The 21,489-nt window shown below is 39.0% G+C and overlaps 1 protein-coding gene across 1 annotated transcript in view; it reads right to left on the bottom strand.

Moving 5' to 3' along the window:
- Window positions 1-752: 752 nt before the first annotated feature.
- The window catches only part of LOC136880856 (zinc finger protein 724), a 65,511-nt gene continuing 44,774 nt past the window's right edge, over window positions 753-21,489 (bottom strand). Inside the window, exons 10-12 of the mRNA XM_067153397.2 lie at window positions 20,932-21,105; window positions 4,050-4,136; window positions 753-1,435 (exon numbers count right to left, since the gene is read on the bottom strand). Of these exons, the coding sequence (XP_067009498.2) occupies window positions 1,430-1,435; window positions 4,050-4,136; window positions 20,932-21,105 (267 nt within the window). The 3' untranslated portion in view covers window positions 753-1,429. The remainder of the gene's footprint in view (window positions 1,436-4,049; window positions 4,137-20,931; window positions 21,106-21,489) is intronic.

Here is a 21,489-nt window from a genome sequence, read left to right as displayed (position 1 = left end):
ACCCGGGACCCTCTGAACTGAAGGCCTCAATACTGATCATTCAGCCAGTGATTTGGACTCTTTTAATAATAATAATAATAATAATAATAATAATAATAATAATAATAACAACAACAACAGCAGCAATAAAGGAAGCACTAAAAATAAAACACCTACAAGTATGTCAGTGAACTAGCCAAACTAGGGGGCATGGCATGGTGGAAGGTCAATGGACTAACTAGCCATATGAGCTGAAGTCACACCAACAACAGAGTACTGGTATTGTAACAACTTGCATTCTATGCTAGAGTGGAGAGAAGTGAGGATTTCATTAAGATAAATTCCAGATTTCAAGAGTTTAAGGATTTAAGCAAAAGAACCATAAATATTTATACATTTCTAAATATTTTGAGTGTGATTTGATAGAATCTGATGATGTTTTTTCAAGAACGAAACCTGTCATTCTATTTTAATTAAGTTTTTTTCTTTTGCAGGTATAATTCTGTAACTAACCATATGTTTTCATTTCGCCAGACTGAGTGGATCAGACGGTTGAGGCGCTAGCCTTCTGTACCTAACTTGGCAGGTTTGATCCTGGCTCAGTCCGGTGGTATTTGAAGGTGCTCAAATACGTCAGCCTCGTGTCGGTAGATTTACGGGCAACTAAAATAACTCATGCGGGACAAACTTCCAGTATCTCGGTGCCTCCGAAAACCGAAAAAGTAGTCAGTGTGTAAAGCCAATAATATTATTATTGTTTTCTTTTCCAGGCAGTTTATGAATTTATTTGATCAAAATTAGTTTTAGCAGACTGAAGAACCTAACAGTTAAACTGCAACTTATAAATCTCATTTTTATCCAGTATTGGCATCAACTCAACTAAGGTTTAGGTTGAAGGAAGAATCCCACCTTCCACTTTCTAAGATCCCTTACACACAGATTTTATTACAAATTTGAACATTGACTTGTTGAGTATTTTAACTATGTGAAGGAATATTTTGTCTCATCAGCATCATCATAAGTGGTTTTTATTTCATATGTGCCAATTTTTGTATCTTTGTACATGTTTTTAGCTGTAGATGTTCTACATCAGAGGAAAGAAACACGTACTTTTTTAGTCATTTAACTAGACATTAAGCTGGAATATGTTTGTGATTACATAGACTAGCCATAAAAAGCAAATAAGTATTGGAAAGTGGGATTCTGCCTTCTATCTAAACCTTAGTTGAAAAAAATAACAGAGTCGAAATGGAAAAGAGATGACTTCAGTTATAAAAAACTTAAGATTTTGTCACACTGGCAGTAAGGATGCTACTTCCTACTGTGATGACAACGTATTATAACGGGCTCTGTATGAGACAGATGCTCAAGAATGTTTTTACAATTGGAATATTTATACTGCAGATTCTTGTTGTTGAACTGGTTAGTTGTATCAGCAACTTAGTCTGGTTCATACCTGCAGAATAAAACGTAAGGTATATTTTAAAAACATTCATACAACAAATATCAAAGTAATAACAAGGAATACAATATTTGTTGAGAAGGATTTGTAAAAAACAGAACAAAAAAAGCACACACACTCTCTCTCTCTCATTATACATGGTTATGCCAAACAGCGTTCAGTCTGCAAGCCTCTGTGAATTTACTAAACATCAACGTCGCCACAATCCTCTCTTTACAACTAGTGCTGTGGCCTCATTTAGTTCTATACCTCTTATCTTTAAATCGTTAGAAACTGAGTCTAACCATCGTCATCTTGGTCTCCCTCTATTTCTCTTACCCTCCATAACAGAGTCCATTATTCTCCTAGGTAACCTATCCTCCATTCGCCTCACATTACCTCACCATCGAAGCTGGGTTTATGCGTACAGCTTCATCCATTGAGTTATTCCTAACTTAGCCTTTATCTCCTCATTCCAAGTAGCCTCATGCCATTGTTTCTAGTTGCTTGTACCAGCAATCATTCTTGCTACTTTCACGTCTGTTACTTCTAACTCAACTTTCGCTCCTGTAAAGCAAAGTTAGGTTTGTCCAGGAGCTGACTTCCTTCTTACAGAACACTGTTGATCGCAACTGCGAGCTCACTCCATTACCTTTACTACATCTTGATTCAATCTCACTTACTATACTGCCATCCTGGTAGAACACACAAATATCTACCTGTTCCAGCTTTGTATCACCAATATGACATTCACTTCTGTTGAATTTTTTACTTACCGACATCAATTTAGTCTTCAAAAGGTTAATTTTCATACCACAATCATTGCACCTATTAGAAGTTCCAAGATATTGGACTGCAGACTTTCGGCAGTAGATATTAAAAGTGTATATTAAAAGCTTATATGTCAGATGAAAACTGTAAAACAAGACAGGAACAGATTCAAAGATATATATACAGTATATATATATAATGTACAGATAAGTTTGGAACCACTCTGATTTCGTGTTGCAATTCTGTGCAATACAATGTAGAAAATATCCATTCAGCAATGAATATACAGACAAAATGGAGATAACAAAGAAATATAGGAGATGGAGGCAAATTTGTAGTACAGCATGTAATCTACATGTACGCAGACTCATCACATGGGACAGCAGAACTCGCAGTGACATGTGCAAGATGTTCAACTTTCCATATGCCATGAGTATGCATGAGTTATCACTCATCACACTAGAGCAAGGCCAGCTGGTCTGATCAAAGTGTTTAGCCTACTATTCAAGTGACACTATTTTCATAACATTCCGAGGTACATCTCACTTACACTGAATTTTGTAATACTGGAGGATCAAATGCTGTCCACCTCCATACCATCAGTTATCATTATTAGTTACTGTCCTTGGAGACCCAGATTTGATTCCCGATACTGACAGAAATTTAAGACCGACAGGATGACCAGCATGTGGTTAAAATGGTACATGGAGCTCACTTCTATTGGGTGTGAGCCTGAAAAGAGCTGAACCACCTTAGGACGAGGACACAAGTTTACTATCAAACGGCTAATAATCATATCTCTCCCTTGCTGATAAAAATTGTTGTCAGTTACATTTAATACACATTTCTATGAAATATTAGATGCAGTTCTATTTCATCATTACAGACATTGTAGAGCAAATACAATTTGTTGTTGCTAGGCTTAGATATTTATTGTGATATTGAATTAATCATTTATTTACGGAATTTATGGATGATATATCTCCTCATACACCTAGCAGTGAAATACATCAGAAAATTTTCTGCTTTTTATTATATTATGGGACAGCGGTACAGAGACTGACATATATTGTCAAAGATGTGGTATTTTTTCTCTGTAATGAAGCAGAAGGTCGACAATTCAAATCCCTTTTGTAATTTAGTGCTCAACATGATGCTTTTGTTGGGTTGGTGGAGGTTACTTGACAAAATAACACACACCCTTCCTCATATCCAAGGCATTGGCAATTTCTGACACCCCTCAGCGCACAACTCATGGGTTTTTTTAGACAAGTGTTGTGTTTGAAAAATTATCAGTTTACCATCCCATACAGCATATTATGCATTGTTAGTGTCATTATAAAATGCCCTGTATAATAGCACCAGTAGGTTTTGTAAGGAAAGCAATGGAAAACTACTTCGGTACTCATTTCCCTACTATGCCATCATCAGTGATGCCTAAGTTTCTTATTATAGCTGATTATCCAACTAGCCTTTGGGCTAGGGAATCAACAATCATATGATTCTAGATTACAGAAATTAAAACTGAAATAACAGGAAATGGAGATGGACAATATCTTAAGAGAAAAAACAAGACATTTCTTTTAAAACATGATTTTATAATGCCTCTTCCTCATAAAAGGATTAAAGCCATAACTTAATTACAAAAATGATAATTGCTGAATCATTATCACAATTCTATTTGCTTGAAAGCACCTCTCACCTCTATTATCATCCACTGTGATTACCTCAACTAAGCAAGGGGTAGCAACAAGGATTCAGGTACATTCAATAATAACAATAATCTTTCAAATCATTGATGTAACTGCAAGTAGATGAATGATAATTTCAATTTTCAGCAGTTATCCTTCATGCTTACCTCTTTTGTATCAATCAAATCTTCTGTTATACTTTCCTCTTCCATTTCTTCATCTATATCTGACAATGATCTTGGTTCAACTTTTACCTGAAAAATAATATCCACTGCAATTCTAACTACAAGTCACAAAAGAAAAATTCTCGTGCAGATACAGTATTATAAATCAGGTTTCTAAACTATTAACTAAAACTTGTTAAGAAGGAAGCCATAGGGCCGATTGGAGAAACGGTATTTAGATGATGTCTATGGTTCAACAATGCCTAAGTATGGCTGCCGCATTGCAGAGACGTTATTTATCACTTAGACACTGTCTAAAACCGATGTTCAACCGGTCATGTTTAAACACTGCCGAGAGCACTGTTTAACCTCAAATGAGAGGAATGAATCACAATCAGAGGTTATGTACCATGAAACATGTCATTTGTATTATCATGTTGAGATGATTCCAGGAAGAAAGGTAAGTCCGACAGTCTCTCTGTGGGTCGCCCACTGCTAAATCGCAGCAATTTGTATGACATGTACGGAGAGATAGATCTTAAAATAAGGTTTTGCTTTTTGAGACTTGTTTCTTGAGACTGACAAAGGGATAGTCTGGTAATTCAACTTGAATACAATTCTTGGCAACCGATATATTTTATTATATACATGGGGTTATTTCCATGGAATTATAGGTCACTTCGACTACATACATATCAGAATTACATGTCCCAATCATCAGAGAGCTGTCACATACATCAACCGGGAGGGATTCACTTATATTTTTACTGCCAAGTAAACACACACACACAATAGCAAAAACTAAAATGTAGGTTGTATGGGTTTTTTTATATATATAATCATATAAGTTTTTGGCAAATATCAGATAGGAAAAGGCAAGTGATGGTGATGGTGGTGATTGTTTAAAGAGGACTGGGGAAGAAGAGCCATGGCCATAATAACAGCCCTAGTATTTGCCTGGTGTAGAAATAGGGAAACTATGGAAAACAATCTTCAGGGCTGCCGATGACGCATTTAGAACCTACGATCTCCAGAATGCAAGCTACATCTATATGGCCCGTACAACACAGTCGGTTACACTATTGCTTCATCTTCCCTTCATCGAAGCTGCCGTATTTATGAGTAGATTACACTCACTGCACAACGCTATAACCAAAGCTACACTTCCCCGTACGGTGGCGTGTCGCTTTAGTGTCGATAATATCATGAGATTTAATTTGCACCGAAAGCGATACTCTTATCTGTGGACAAGTCATGCTCACGCTTAGCCATATTTGAGTAGTGTGCAGGAAGACAAACAGCTGACTGGCGTTCGCCGCGCATACCGATGAATTTCATTGGTTGTGACAAGCAAAGAGTTACATGAAAGATACTTCTATCTCCGTTTCCAAACCAATATGAAACTTTAAGTGATGTCTAGTTAAACATCGACTGAACATTGTTTATGCAATGGAAGATCATGCTCGATTTAGATGTTGTTTAAGGCTTAAAACTAGTCATTGTTTCTACAATCAGCCCATAATTTCCAGTGTCAACTCAATTAAATGTAACTTAAGAGCTTTTTGGTCTGTTGAACATAGAAGTTCAATATAAATACACTGACTGACAGAGCAAATGCAACACCAAGAAGGAGTGGTTCGAAAGGGATGAAAGTTGGGGAAAAAACAGAGACGGCACGGACGAATAATTGATGTTTATTTCAAACCGATATGCAGGTTACACAATGCGCACGGCATCGACTCAGTAGGATGTAGGACCACCGTGAGCGGCGATGCACGCAGAAACACGTCGAGGTACAGAGTCAATAAGAGTGCGGATGGTGTCCTGAGGGATGGTTCTCCATTTTCTGTCAACCATTTGCCACAGTTGGTCGTCCGTACGAGGCTGGGGCAGAGTTTGCAAACGGCGTCCAATGAGATCCCACACGTGTTCGATTGGTGAGAGATTCGGAGAGTACGCTGGCCACGGAAGCATCTGTACACCTCGTAGAGCCTGTTGGGAGATGCGAGCAGTGTGTGGGCGGGCATTATCCTGCTGAAACAGAGCATTGGGCAGCCCCTGAAGGTACGGGAGTGCCACCGGCCACAGCACATGCTGCACGTAGCGGTGGGCATTTAACGTGCCTTGAATACGCACTAGAGGTGACGTGGAATCATACGCAATAGCGCCCCAAACCATGATGCCGCGTTGTCTAGCGGTAGGGCGCTCCACAGTTACTGCCGGATTTGACCTTTCTCCACGCCGACGCCACACTCGTCTGCGGTGACTATCACTGACAGAACAGAAGTGTGACTCATCGGAGAACACGACATTCCGCCATTCCCTCATCCAAGTCGCTCTAGCCCGGCACCATGCCAGGCGTGCACGTCTATGCTGTGGACTCAATGGTAGTCTTCTGAGCGGACGCCGGGAGTGCAGGCCTCCTTCAACCAATCGACGGGAAATTGTTCTGGTCGATATTGGAACAGCCAGGGTGTCTTGCACATGCTGAAGAATGGCGGTTGACGTGGCGTGCGGGGCTGCCACCGCTTGGCGGCGGATGCGCCGATCCTCGCGTGCTGACGTCACTCGGGCTGCGCCTGGACCCCTCGCACGTGCCACATGTCCCTGCGCCAACCATCTTCGCCACAGGCGCTGCACCGTGGACACATCCCTATGGGTATCGGCTGCGATTTGACGAGCGACCAACCTGCCCTTCTCAGCCCGATCACCATACCCCTCGTAAAGTCGTCTGTCTGCTGGAAATGCCTCTGTTGACGGCGGCCTGGCATTCTTAGCTATACACGTGTCCTGTGGCACACGACAACACGTTCTACAATGACTGTCGGCTGAGAAATCACGGTACGAAGTGGGCCATTCACCAACGCCGTGTCCCATTTATCGTTCGCTACGTGCGCAGCACAGCGGCGCATTTCACATCATGAGCATACCTCAGTGACGTCAGTCTACCCTGCAATTGGCATAAAGTTCTGACCACTCCTTCTTGGTGTTGCATTTGCTCTGTCAGTCAGTGTATTATTTATTTATTTATTTATTTATTTATTTATTTATTTATTTATTTATTTATTTATTTATTCATTTATTTATTCATTTATTTATTTACATTTTATGGCCTTCATTGGACCACTCTAGCCAACTTTATACAAATAATTTTTTAGTATCCTGTCAGCCCAGTACGTCTTTATTCTCTCTGATCTTATCCTTCTTTCTTCATCAGAAATCACCCTTCCTATTGTCTGTTTGTTGATTCTGATTTGCAGTCTGGTTTATTTGTCTGTGAGTTTCTTGATTTTGTCGGTTTTGTTTCTTAGGTCTTCCACTACAACATATCTGTAAAAAACACATTATTAACCCTTCACTACGGATGTTAACATTTTGTGCGTAGTAATTGACGTGAGGCCCCCATGGATCACTACTACAAAAATATGGGTTAGAAAAGCCAAAGTATTAATTTTGATGTATTAACTATGCAATCTAATAAAATACACATTACTGAATTAAAATACATGAAACATATGCAGTTAATAGCAATATTCAAGCATCAAAAGTAATATTACCTGTAAGATAACAGTTTCTTTGGTAAAAAACAAGAGGCTTTGGAAATTCCTGAGTAGTTGCAGTCCCTAAAACACATTTCTATAGAATTTTCTTGGTAATAATACAGGAGTGGTATACCATTGCCTTCTCCTGCGCAGTCATAATGTCCTTGCTGTTGACATCTAGGTGTTCATCTGCCTTAGACATTCACCTACACTGCTGCTGCCCAACAATAGGAGGCAGCCGCTCCTAACAGGGAGAACGGACGCTGCTTTATGGGTTCAGGTGGCATTGAAAAAAGCTATCATGCTAGGAATGATCAGCGGTGCAAGAAGACCAGGTCACCAGAGGACTCGTTGGTTAGACACCATTAAAATAGACACAACCCTCACCCTGGAACAACTAAAGGAGGCAGTGTAGAACAGGACAACTTGGAGAGCGCTAATTCATAGGATCACTGATGGTCGGATTCAACTGAATGGATGACATCATCATCAAAACACATTTACATAACTGGATCCTAAATGAAGTGTTCACATAATGGAAAGTATTAATATGTGCTTAGAATAATTATCACAAACAACAGAAACAATTGTGCAACACTTCCTTTCATGTTATGAATCAAACACCTCTTCTGAGTTTTTGTAACGTAACGAGTCTCTTTGTTTAGAAAATATGGGTCCAACAGTCTCATTTTTGACAGTGCAGGATTATTATCCGTATGTCAATTCAATGCAAATGTCTGTACTTTACAAAAAAGGGGCAAAAGTAAACTCATATCCTCGTCCTGATGTAGTGCAACTCCTTTCTGGCACACTCCCAATAGAGGTGAGCTGCATGTACAATTCTGACATTATGCCAGCCCTCCTGCCATTTTAAAACTTTGGCAGCACTGAGAATTGAACCGAGGCCTCTGAGGACAGCATGAGAAGTTGAATAGAGACAGAGATTTTTAAGACCACTGATGCAAGTAAAGTAAAGGGTGGAAAAATCAGCGCTGAACAGTCCCAGGGACTTTCCGTCAGTAGTTAATAATTGTTACCTCTACTACAGTGGTAACACCAAACAAGGCACAAACACAGTTAAAAGGGGAAGGTAAGAGCACAATACACAACATAAGGAAACACTACACACTCGGAAAAACAGTAGCTGGCCTTACGCGGATCTCCAACAAAACATGTACGTAAATATCAGTAGGGCCAACTAGTGAACAATAAACCGGGAAGGTGAAAAGGCTGGGAACCTACCAAAGGCATGGACATGGCTTAGATAGCGGATTCCGAAAATAAATCACCGTGATCCTTGGATTTGAAAAAAATATTATTTACAAAATAATTTTACAAATACATTCCAAATACAATTCCAACTTACGAGCTATAAGTTCAGTGATATATGTAGCTTATTTCGTAGCAGTGTAAATTCAAATTTCAAATCAACTATACATTTAGTTACCAATGCAGTTGTACAATCCAATTTACAGTGATGTGAACAGGGTTATCCAAAATCTAGCGTACCTAAAGTGATACAGAACTACCGGAGGCAAACCCCAAGGGAAATAATATTAAACTACAATTTACGTATTTTAGTGAAACAAGAAATGGAATGCCTCGGAAACGAACAGGTAAGCCCAGCTGAAAAACTAAGGCGTCATAAGTAACTAATTTGGTGAATGTAGGCGAGGTTAGGGCAGACTCCTGTATGAAAACCAAATCGAAACATTATGGAAATTTTAGCAGGAATGGAATTCAAGAGTGCTTACCCAAGGAGAGTGCCATCCCGGCAACCGGGGGACGTCAACCAGATAGGCTGCTCGCAGACAGATAGACCAAGACCGACAGAATTCTGTTTACAGAGACAGAGATATTTAAGACCACTGATGCAAGTAAAGTAAAGGGTGGAAAATTCAGCGCTGAACGGTCTCAGGGACTTTACGTCAGTAGTTAATAATGTTATTTGCTTGATGTCCCAGTAACTACTTTTTAAAATTGGTTTTCGGAGACATTGAAATGCCGGAATTCAGTCCTGCAGGAGTTCTTTTATGTGCCAATAAATCTACCGATACAAGGCTAACATATTTGAGTACCTTCAAATGCCACTGGACTGAGCCAGGATCGAACCTGCCAAGTTGGGGTTAGAGGGCCAGCGCTTCAACCGTCTCAGCCCAGCTCATGTCAGTAGTTAAGGGTTAATAGTGTGTATTTTTATTCCTTGTTTAATTATGTGTTTTCTTTTTAGAGGTATGTTATAGTGTAAAATTTATATTTGACTTGTGTGTGCTTAGCTGAATTATTTTAAACAATGTTAACTTCTTCATCAAATTGGTCAACATCATCATTGTCATCATCGTTGACCATCTCCAGTTGTCCGTCCATGAGCCACTGTTCTCTCATAATCTTCTCCCAATCTTGTCCTCTCTCCTCGACATCTTTCTTCACCACTATTAATAATCTTGACCATAGTGGCCGGTATTTGATCCATATTAACTTGACCACAACAAATATGTCCATTTTCCTCTGGGTGTGTCCATTTTACTTTGGGTCTGCCCACTGGTCTTTTTTTCTTTTACTACCCCCCTGTGGGTGGGGGACGCAGATGAAGAATACACCCACGGTATCCTCTGCCTGTTGTAGGAGGCGACTAAAAGGGGCGATCAAGGTATGATCGAATTAGAACCATGAGACTACTTGTAATCAGTACCATCACGCTGCAAACACCATGGGTCACCTTTACTTGCGAATAGTGTCATGTTGGTGTCGAGTTTTAGGGTCTCCCCAACCATATTTTGAAATGGCACTCGTGCTATTGAAATTCGTATCATTCAGAAATTATTTCCGCCTTGTATTCCACGATTACTTCCTGCGTGGCTTTGCTCACATTGCACTAGCTTGCAAAAGAAACCTCTTTTTGTGCGGTAAAAACGAAAATAGGTGGGTTTATGTATTTCTTAACGCAGTATTCGAGAAAAAAAATTAGTTTTGGCATATCATGTCTGGTTTAGTGGCAAAAAAAAAATTAGTTTTGGCATATCACGTCTGGTTTAGTGGCAATTTTACAAAATGTTATTTTGTTCTTACGTAAAATTGTTGATACTTAGTATTGATTAAATTTGATATATTAATGTAAATTTCAGCTTGCAAAACGTAATCATATTTTGCATGCATTAAATTAACATAAATGCTGCTTAGTAAGCAAGTAGATGGTTTGTATTATATTTTTAATGTATACTGAAATTCGTGAAACTGAAGCATAAAGCGCCCTATTTAGTTTTGGCTGTACAGTTGCTTTTAAATTAATATAACCGTACCTTGAATAAAAATTACATAGTTAAACATACGTAGTTTTGTTACTTACATTATGTGCAGGTTAGATTCACACCTCCGTCTTTTTCCATTTTCCGTGGAATTTCCGGGTTTTTTAAGTTCTTGAATAATCTCTAGAAGGGTAGTCTCGTGCAATCGACCAACAGTAATCGGCTATCATATTCACATCCCAACGTCCCTGATAGCGTCGTTTTGCATCTCTGAGGCCCTGATGAAACCTTTCACCTTGTTCTTCACTGACAGCTTCTACATTTGGAGGGAAATAATCCAGATGCGAAGCTAAGAAATGAAGCTTAAGGCTCACATTACAACTGAGTTCCTTAAACTTTACCAACATTTTCCTTACAATGTATTGAGGGTCCTTAATATTGCCAAGGAATTTAGTCACTACATCTTTGAATGCGTTCCATGCCTCTTTCTTAATTTAGGTCATTGTATCTGTGAAATTTTTATCGTTCACCAGTTTATGAATCTGTGGTCCATCAAATACGCCTTCTTTGATTTTTGCATCTGATAATGAGGGAAATTTAGAGGATAAATATTGGAAGCATAGGCTACTTTTATGTAATGCATTGACATACTCTTTCATCAATGCTAATTTGATGTGCAAGGGTGGAAGTAGAATTTTTTCACGGTCAATAAGACTTACATTCAAGACATTTTTGGATCTTGGTTGTAGTTGTTTCCTTTCTGGCCAGTTCACCGTATCCCAATGTTTATCCCGTGTCCTGCTAACCCATTCGCATAGGAAACAGGGAAATTTTGTATAGCCTTTTTGTTGTCCCAGCAACAATCCAATGATCTTCAGATCACCGCAAATTTACCACCCATGCTCATGATATTTAATATTTTCAAGCACCAACTTTAAGGTCTCGTATGTTTCAGACATTTTTGTGGAGTGTGCAAGGGGTACAGATGCCAGAACATTTGTATTATAAAGCAAAATAGCCTTTAAACTTCTTTTGGAAGAGTCAATAAAAAAAACGCCAGTTACTAGGATCATACTCTTTCTCTCCCAATTAATGCAGAAAATTTGAAACATCCGTACAAAATACAAGTTCATCTTTTTGAGTGTAATACTTCCGGAATGCTTTGTCACGATTTCCGTACCAGGAAAATGTAACACCGTGTGCCAACATATTCTTTTCGCACAATCTTGAACCAAGTAATTCACATTTTTCTTTGGTTAGCTCTAAGTCCCTTATCTGATAATTCAATTCGGATTGCGTGAATTTGTTTGAAGGTGTGTCATATTGATGTGGCTCAAAATCTATTTCGTCATCGTCAGATTGCAATGCAAACAATAACAAATCGAATCACATAATTGTATTCTAAAAAAAGTTGCGCGAGAACATCTCTCAACATTATATATTGCGAATTCATGCAGTACTAAAACACTGAATTGCGACAAAACTAGATGTGATAGGAAAAAAATAGCATAATTTTCAGAATCAGGGCAGCAATTTCCATAAGAATTACATATTTTCTATTTTACCGCAAAATCATGTTGGCTAGTGTTGTTTATTTGTTATCATCTTCGTCATGGATCCTATGTGCTTATATTGCTTGAATATTTTCTTCTATTATTCTTAAACTTGGTCTGGTACGATTTCGTGCCCTAAGTTGTAGTGTCACCTTGAAAGCGAGTCTCTCACTCTCTGTTTCCTTCTCGGTGGGCCATGCTGATTATAACTGTGCGACGCCATGAGTTGGGGCTTGTGTAAGATGAAGAAAGGACATGTCTTTGCTCCGCTCTGGGACTTGGTTCCCATCTACGATGTGGAGCCTAGATAGTTGGAATTTGTGTGAGGGCTTTGCCCTCGGAAATCTTCTTAACTTATTGAAACAGAACATCCTCTTATTTATTTACTTTTCTTCTGGATATGGTAAACTACTAGTGCCTTTATGTGAGTAGACTATGGTAACGTATTTCTGCAGCTTGAATCAACATGTAAATCTCTTCACAATTCAATTCCTTTTAGGCTCCAGATTCTACGGAAGATGATGTTCAAAACTTCGCGTCTGAAGATTTCGAGTGTGTGAACTTAGTGTCCATCTTTGCATTCTTTTAATTTTAATTCTTTTAATTAATTTTAGTTAGGGTATTCATTAAATCGGGTTTCTTCATTGTATCTTGATAATATCGCCTAACTGTTTCTGAAAAGTGAGGGTAGTGAATTTTATGAAGGTTACTTCCAAATAAGTATTATGAGTTATTATTATTTCACATTTCTTCTTGTTCTGAAAAGGCAAATCGGTTTGTATTAAACGTTTTCGGTATGCGTAATTGAAAAGGTAACTACCCTATTTATAAAATTATATACCATAAGAGGTTTCATCTGAATTTTAGTGAAATGTTTTCCTGTCATAGAAATTTCTAATTCCGGTTTATTTATTTTATCTTGTAGTGTTCATATTTCATCATATTTTTGGGGTTTCTTTTTCTGCGGTGCGCTCGGTGCCAGGCAGATCCCTGGACAACAACCTCTGTCGGCATTGCCATGGAGAGAAAGAAACTCCTGGTTATGTCCTGGGATTCTGCACACGCGGGGAGCTCCTTAGAAACACGCGGCACCACCAGATAAGATCCTTCATTGCCGCAGAACTGAGAAAGAAGGGATTCAGTGTACATGAGGAGGTACACGGACTGGCCGTAAATGGTAGTTCGCAAAGAATTGACATCATAGCCTTTAAAGAAAACAGCTCTCAAGGATTCATATTAGATCCGACGGTCAGGTTCGAGCACCATAGCGGTCAGCCAGAGGAGGTTAATCTAGAAAAGATTAAAAAATACAAACCAACTATCCCTTACTACAAATCCAAATACCACCTTCAGGAAATTGAAATAATAGGGATAATGGTCGGAGCACGCGGTACCATACCTCGTCACTTTGTCGCCACATGGAAGCGCTTCCAACTCCCAATGAAGCTCATCCCGGAAATCGCGACCCTTGTCCTCCGAGCCTCCATCAAGATCATGAGGCACCACCTCTACAGCTAATTTTGAATGTTCTTTTATTAATACATATGTACACAAAATTGATATGTTTTACCTTGTTCTTAGCGGCAGCCTGTAAATACAGGAGGTCTTTCCAAAATAAATGGAAATTATATACCATTGTTGTACTTGTTTTGATATTAGTGGATGCTATGGACACATGGTGTGTTGACGTTACTGTAGCAACCGGTTGGGTTGATGATTATTATTATTATTATGGGGTGGCTCATGGTCTTTGCGTTGGATTTTAATTATATGTGATTGGTGGTCCCTACATCTCGGTGATGTATTACCTTGTTTTCATTGCCTTTTCCTTCTTAATTTCCCTTTATTATTTTGTTGGGGTTGGTTTTATTCTGCCCTCCTGTTGGGTTGTTTGATTTATTTTTCCCAGGAATGAGATACGAACTGAATTCTGGTGGAATCTCTATGATGGTTGTTAGTACTGTTCAAGGATAGTAATAATGATAATAATGAAAGAAAATTAAATTGGTTGAAACTATGGAAGAGAATAACTTAAGCTTCAAGATGGTTTCAGGTGGATTGTAAAAACAGGTTACAAAGTGCACAAGTTCCTTTGGGTTTTTATTGGTTTTAATTAGTTACGATTTAATCTCAAGGGCATTTATTTCTTTAATTTTTTACTAATTATGTCTCCTTTTAACTCTTATTTATTGAATAAAATAATATGTACCTTGTTCTCATTGAACCTCTTGTTTTCTTTAGTAGTGTTAAAAGAACTTATTGCCATACCAGGGGTTATTTTGGTTTATGGTGTCTGGATAACTGATGGTTTTAACTAAAGTAATGGTAAGTGTCTGATGTTAATGTGTTATTTTGCTGTTGCCCTTAATTTTCTTGCCTAACTTCTACTGCTCATAGTCGGTATGGCGGTAGAGTAGTACCACTATGTTAGGTACACAATAGGTTTGTGGTTTGTGATTTGTAGCAACAGAGTGTGAATCAGGGTGGGACTTACAGTAACTGTGATTAGTACCACTGCGGAACACCATGGGCTTACATTGCCTGTAATTAGTACCATTATGTGAGAAACACCACGGGTCTGAGCACTGCCTGTGATTAGTATCACTATATGAGCAACACTGTGGGTCTGCGTTGCCTATGATTAGTACCCACTATGTGAGGAACACCATGGGATAGTACAAGTCCCTGTGATTAGTACACCTATGTGACGAACACCATAGGTCTGCGTTGTCTGTAAGTGGTGCCGCAATGTGAGAAACACCATAGGTCTGCATTACATGCGTATATTACATTACCTGTGAGTAGTACCACAATGTGTGGAATATTGCCAGTCTACGCTACTTTTAATTAATACCGCAGCATGACAAATACCATGGTTCTACTTTACTAGTGATAAATACCATTATGAGGGGCCGATGACCTGGATTTTGGACCCCTTTAGACAACAAGCACCATCAATTCAGGATTGTGTTTTAGAAGCAGTTCCTTGGTCAGTAATAGTATTGATAAGAATTTATTGCAGCCAGATGGCCATATAATGGAATACAACAATAGGTTTCAAGGTTACAAAGTAAGCATGAAATATTGTCACACAACATACTGCGATTTACAGATGCTCGAGGTGGTTTAGTCTTTGCTATAGTCAACTATGCTATTTTTCCTCTTACTACACAGTGTTATGTGGTATTTGTTGCATGGTTTCTCACACAGAGAACATATACGTTCTTTGTTCGGTTCATGATATTTTATGTTTTTGCAAATTTTGTGATAGAAGCCGTGTACGGCGAGTCTTGTGACTGCGTTTCTTAGTTCCTGATTTTCCTGTGTCCATCGTCTATCGGTCAATGCTTCCATTGCGTAAAAATCCAGTGGTATGTCCTGTTGCTTCAGATGCTTCTGTTCAAGTACCTTCTCCATTTGCAAAGTATATGTCAGGTATAGTTTGAATCGGAGGTCTTCGATATAGAAAGGTTCCCTTGCTAATTCATAGATTAGTCTGGACGGTGACGATCTTGCCACGCTCAGTGCTTTCTTAAGGAATCATGCTTTCACTTTTTCTATTGTGGTGAGGTCTGTTGTGGCTAGCCTTTCCCATATTAGCTCTAGGCCGTATGAGATAGTGGGAGTTATTTTGGTGTGGAAGAGCGTCATTGCAGTTTATAATGAAAGTTTGGTTATGTTCTTCAGATTGTATATTCCTCTGATGGCAGCTGTTGCTCGTTCCTTTATGTGTTGTCTGAAAGAGTGGCACGTTGTTTGCATGGTGACACCGAGGTATTTGTAAGTATTAACCGACGTGAGTTCTTCTTCGCCGAGAGTCATTTTGTTTTACGCTGCTAGTTTTCCCCCTTTTCAAAAAGCCATGTACACTGTCTTTCTCTGGTTTATGCTGAGATCGTTATCAACTGCCCAATTGTGAATGTGGTTTAGTACTTTCTGTACCTCTTGCCGGTTTGGGGAACCCAGGATCATGTCATCTGCGTAAACATAGAGAGAAACTGAAGTTGTTTCCTCTAGAATCACTGTGATGTCTGCTGTCGTGATGTTAAACAGGGTGGGACTCAATGGGTCCCCTTGCAGAACTCCATTTGTCTGGATTATTTCTTCTGAGGTCGATATTCCGTCACATACTTCCACTTTGTTGTAGGCCAAAATGTTCCTTATTACCCGTGTGAAACCATGGTCCTCCGTTAACATATGTTCTAGTTTATGAACAACCTGGTCAATAAGTCAGTCCACGAACCTACTACGCTGGCGTAGCAGGGGGAGAGGTGATACTCCCACGTGGTGCATCCTAGGTGGCGGATAGGGGGGTCCTAACCGGCTTGCCGGCGGACTGGAGGGAAATAAAATACCTCTCGCGGACCAAACACACAACCCCCTATGGTTGGGGGATGCAGACGAAGAATACGCCCACGGTATCCCCTGTCTGTCGTAAGAGGCGACTAAAAGGGGCGACCAAGGGATGATTGGATTAGAACCATGAAACTACTTGTGATTAGTACCACCACGTGGGGAACACCAAGGGATGCAATTAGTTGCGCGTAGTCCACTATGTCAGGTACCAAATAGGTTTGTGATTAGTAGCACGCAGGAGCACAGCGCGGTCATGCTTTTACGGTACCTGTGATTAGTAGCACTTCATGAGCGACACCAGGGTTCTGGCTTGCCTATGATTAATATCCACTATATAAGTATCACCATGGGATGGTACGAGTCCCTGTGGTTAGTACACATATGTGATGAAAATCATAGGTTTGCGTTGCCTGTAAATGGCGCCACTATATGCGAAACACCATAGGTCTGTATTACATGTGCGAATTTCATTACCTGTGTGTAGTACCATAATGTGTGGAATACCGTGAGTCTACGATACTTTTGATTGGTACCGTGCCATGACAAACACCATGGTTCTACTTTCCAAGCGATAAGTACCATTATGAGAGGCCGATGACCTATATTTTGGACACCTTTAGCTTGCAAGCATCATCGATTCAGTATTGATCTATAGAAGCAATCCCTTGGTCAGTGTTACTATTGTTTTCCGACAGTTTCTGAGACTGAGGCATTGTGGGTCGGCGGCTCCACAGATTGTTTTAACTTCATATCCATCCATTCATTCTTCGTCCTCACGCTTTGAATTCTGGTCAGTTGAGGATTTTGGATTTTTATTTTGTCATTGCATTTCGTCTCATTTCGTACCATCAGGGGCCAATGACCTAGATGTTAGGCCCCTTAAAACAACAAGCATCATCATCATCATCATCATCATCATCAGTAAGTCAGTAATAGTATTGTTTTATGATAGTTTCTGGGAATGTGGGGCATTGCAGGTTGGATCCACTGATTGTTTTAAATTCTTGTTCACCCATTCATTGTTCACCATCACGTTTTGAATTCTGGTCAGTGGATGACTTTTTAATTTTAAATTGTCATTACATTTCATATCATTTTGTACCAATAAGGGCTGATGACCTAGATGTTAAGCCCCTTCAAACAATAAGCATCATCATCATAATCATCATTTCTTTTTTTACTTCTCTTTCATATTCTCTTCTTGCAGTCCTGCTTGCACTCATCCTTCTTACATGGCCAAACCACTTCAGTCTTGCTTTCTGAATCCTCTGTAGTAAAGAGTCTTCCTTTCCCAACTCCTCTCAGACTTTTTCATTCCTGAACTTGTCCTTCCTAATCTTCTGTTTCATGGTGCGTAGGAACTTCATTTCTGCAGCTTGGAGTTTTGAGTTGTCTTGATCATCAAATTAAAAAAAAAAAGACATCAAATTGGTATCTGTCAAAACTGACTTCGCTCAAACTGTTTAATCTCTTCTGGTGTGCATCCAGATTAAGTAAAGCAAAGTTGACAATGTATCAGTGCAAAGACAATTTAAACCATTTCAGATTATCTAAAGTTACAATGAATCTTACTTGATGTAAAGAAATACTGTGTTGAGATCAATTGTTCTTCTAGTTGCTGATTGGTTTTCACAAAGTCAAGATAAACTTCTACCCCATATATGTAGGTAGTATAATATTGTGAAGCTGTTTGTTGTTCAAGAAGAGACCTGACAAGTTAAAAGGTTGAAAGGTTTTCAAGTTACATATTAACTAAAATTCATATTGTTGAGGTATCCCTTCAAAACTCAAAAACAGGATGGAAAATATGAAACAACAGTGAGGAGGAGCACGAGGATGATTGTAAATTAATGTTTCTTCAGAACTTGGATCACAATATGTGGGAAAGATGACCTAGTTAAAGATGATTCGACCAGTTTAAAGAAGAGCTTGCAAACAAAGAAGAGGCTCAGGGATATAATAGTGGGAGAGGAAATTTAACAAAATTAAAATAAAGGAGGGCATATTATTCTACAAAATTTGAACTCAGCTTGATGGGAGGATCTAATTATGATGATCAATTACTAATCTATGTTTGGCAACTGATTATCTAGAGGAATATTTAATAAATTTCAATTTATTTCCAGTAAAACTTTAGTAAATGCTCACCAGCATATATTACAATACAGTATTGTGGAAGGCAAGTCAGAGAAATCTCACCTCATGTTACCAATAGGAGAGTGTTTGTTCACTGCCAAGGCTAGTGACAACCATCCCATCTCTAGAAATATACAGTATTTACCTTTATGAGAGAAAACCATAAACCATGCAACATTTTCAATACCACTTCACCAACCAATGCCATTAGCTGAAATTTATGAAATATTGCATCACCCCCAGAATTAAACGCAGATAGTTGTCATTACCAAGGCACTAAAAGAGCATTCTAGGCATTTGTTAAAATGGCACTACCCTTGATGACTTAGACCAATAGTGTGTCACTACAAGACAGCTCTGTCCAGACCAACGAAGTGTCAATTACATACATCTCGGCAACCATTGATAATAATTAAGCAAGCCGCTAGTAACAAAAGACCATTGAGCTTTGACCGTCTCGTATCAGCTTGCAGGACCTCCAGCTGTCTTGGCTAATGAGCCTTTGTTCAAGCTATACATTCTTTCCTTCATAATTTACCTCCTTGTTGAAAGCATCAGTACAATATCAATAGATTTATACATTTACATCAATTAACATGTTAGCTGCCACATTGAAATGCCATTTTACTGAGCGAGTTTACCATGCGGTTAGGGTTGCGTAGCTGTGAGTTTGCATTTGAGAGACAGTGGGTTTGAATCCTACTGCCGGCAGCCCTGAAGATGATTTTCTGTGATTCTGCATTTCCACACTAGGCAAATGCCATCGGTGCCCATTCTCATACTTGTGATGCCGAAAACCTTCGATGTGTTAGTGCAGTGTTTAACCATTAGCAAAACTAAAAGCCATTTTTAGTGAAACTGGGTATTTCCTTCTTTCTTAATTTATCATGTATGTATACTGCTAAAATAGCATAAACAAGGCCAAAAAATGTGAAAATACGGGGGCTCACAAGTGCTGTGCTGATTAGTTCGGCACATGTACAAGGGCTCTAACTAAAATAGTGGCAACATAGTCCAGACACTCGCAGGAGATCAGGCATGCGCAAATAGGATATGAGATCTGTCAGGTGGCGCTGTTGTTGATGGATAGTGCGCATTTGATGGGCATCCAGTTGGGAGTGGTGTTGCTGTGTAGCATTGAAGTGAACAGTGTTGATTTTACCGCTCCAGAGCACATTTTCAAACGTTGATTAGCATTTGTGGATTAAAATCTAGGTTGCCTGTGGTAAAAAAGCATCAGAATGTTATTGAGGATTACACGAAGCCTGTGGCAAAAATGCATTACCGTATAGGTCGACTGCATGATGGATCAAGGCGTTTTGTGCAGGCTGGATTGAGACGGGATTTGCAGTGCACAGATCGGCCATCCATTCCTCAAGATCAGATTGACATCGTGAATGGTTTCGATTTGTAGACCATCAATGGATTGTCCACGAATTATCCGTAGAGGCTGGTCTCAGTTATCATCAAACGATGTGGCATATACTGATGAAATGTCTTAAACTTTTCATTGCTGAGATAGTCTTTTTTGTAAAAACTCCATGCTGAATTATTTTAATAACTGATATGGACACATAAACATTGGAAATAACAAGGGAAAACCAGAGAGGATCGTGATTTTTCTTAAACTGTTACAGTGACTACGGAAGGTCCTAAACTTTCTAACACAGAATATAACTACACTACGTCAAGTAAATTCAAGGCTGTCCAACATAAAAAGCCAACAGTTAGACAAACATCAAAATAATAATGAAAGAGCAACAAAGAACTCAACATATACGTTTCTGGTGGTTACAGAAGGTCCTAACTGTCCACTTTCAAAAACATATAACTATTGGGATGCCCAATTTGAATAAAAATATACCTAAAAGTTTTTTAAAAATCCAAGATAAACACTAAGAACACATTAAAAATTCCTGTGCATCTTGGTATAAAATTACTTTTTAAAAAAGTGGTCCAGATTGGTTAACCAAGAGTTGTCCAAAACTGGTAATTCCAAAAATGCAGGTAGCCTATATGTTTCAAAATGCATGTTTCCTCAAAAATATCTCACCTCTATGTGTTCTGGTTCAAAATGGGTAGAGACACACTCATCAGGAAGCAATTCATCTGGTTTCCAATCAGTTTGTTGTGACTGATAATGAAATAAATCTTCTGAAATTTCTGCATCTTCTTGCTTTTCACCAACACGTACCATGGCTGACATTGTGTTCAGTTCATCATGTGCCTGTAAAATAATAATTGTTACAAATCTTCCAAAAATTCAGAATATCCAGAAATTATCCTATCCTCAAACAAGGATTCTTGAAATATAACTAAAGATTTAAGTCTATTCTGTAAAGCAAGGGCATGTAGCTTTTCTGAAATGACCCATTCATCACTGAAGTGTTTACTGAATGTGTTCATCTATCTCTTTGCCCCGCTTCCTGATACAGTCAGGGATGGGTGAGATAGAATTATGTGACATGTTTTTATGGCTGGATTTCCTTCCTGTAACCAACTTTAGATGAGAAGTAATATAGATTATATGAATGGTGGTTAATGAAATTTGGTAAGAAGGTGGAATGAATTGCCTATGGCTTATGAATAGGAACTGTCTTTGCATTCGCCT

This window comes from Anabrus simplex, chromosome 9 (genome assembly GCF_040414725.1).
Source record: "Anabrus simplex isolate iqAnaSimp1 chromosome 9, ASM4041472v1, whole genome shotgun sequence".
Lineage (NCBI taxonomy): Eukaryota > Metazoa > Arthropoda > Insecta > Orthoptera > Tettigoniidae > Anabrus > Anabrus simplex.
The sequence above is the reverse complement of the archived record's forward strand: the minus strand, read 5'-3'. Positions and strand labels throughout refer to the sequence as shown.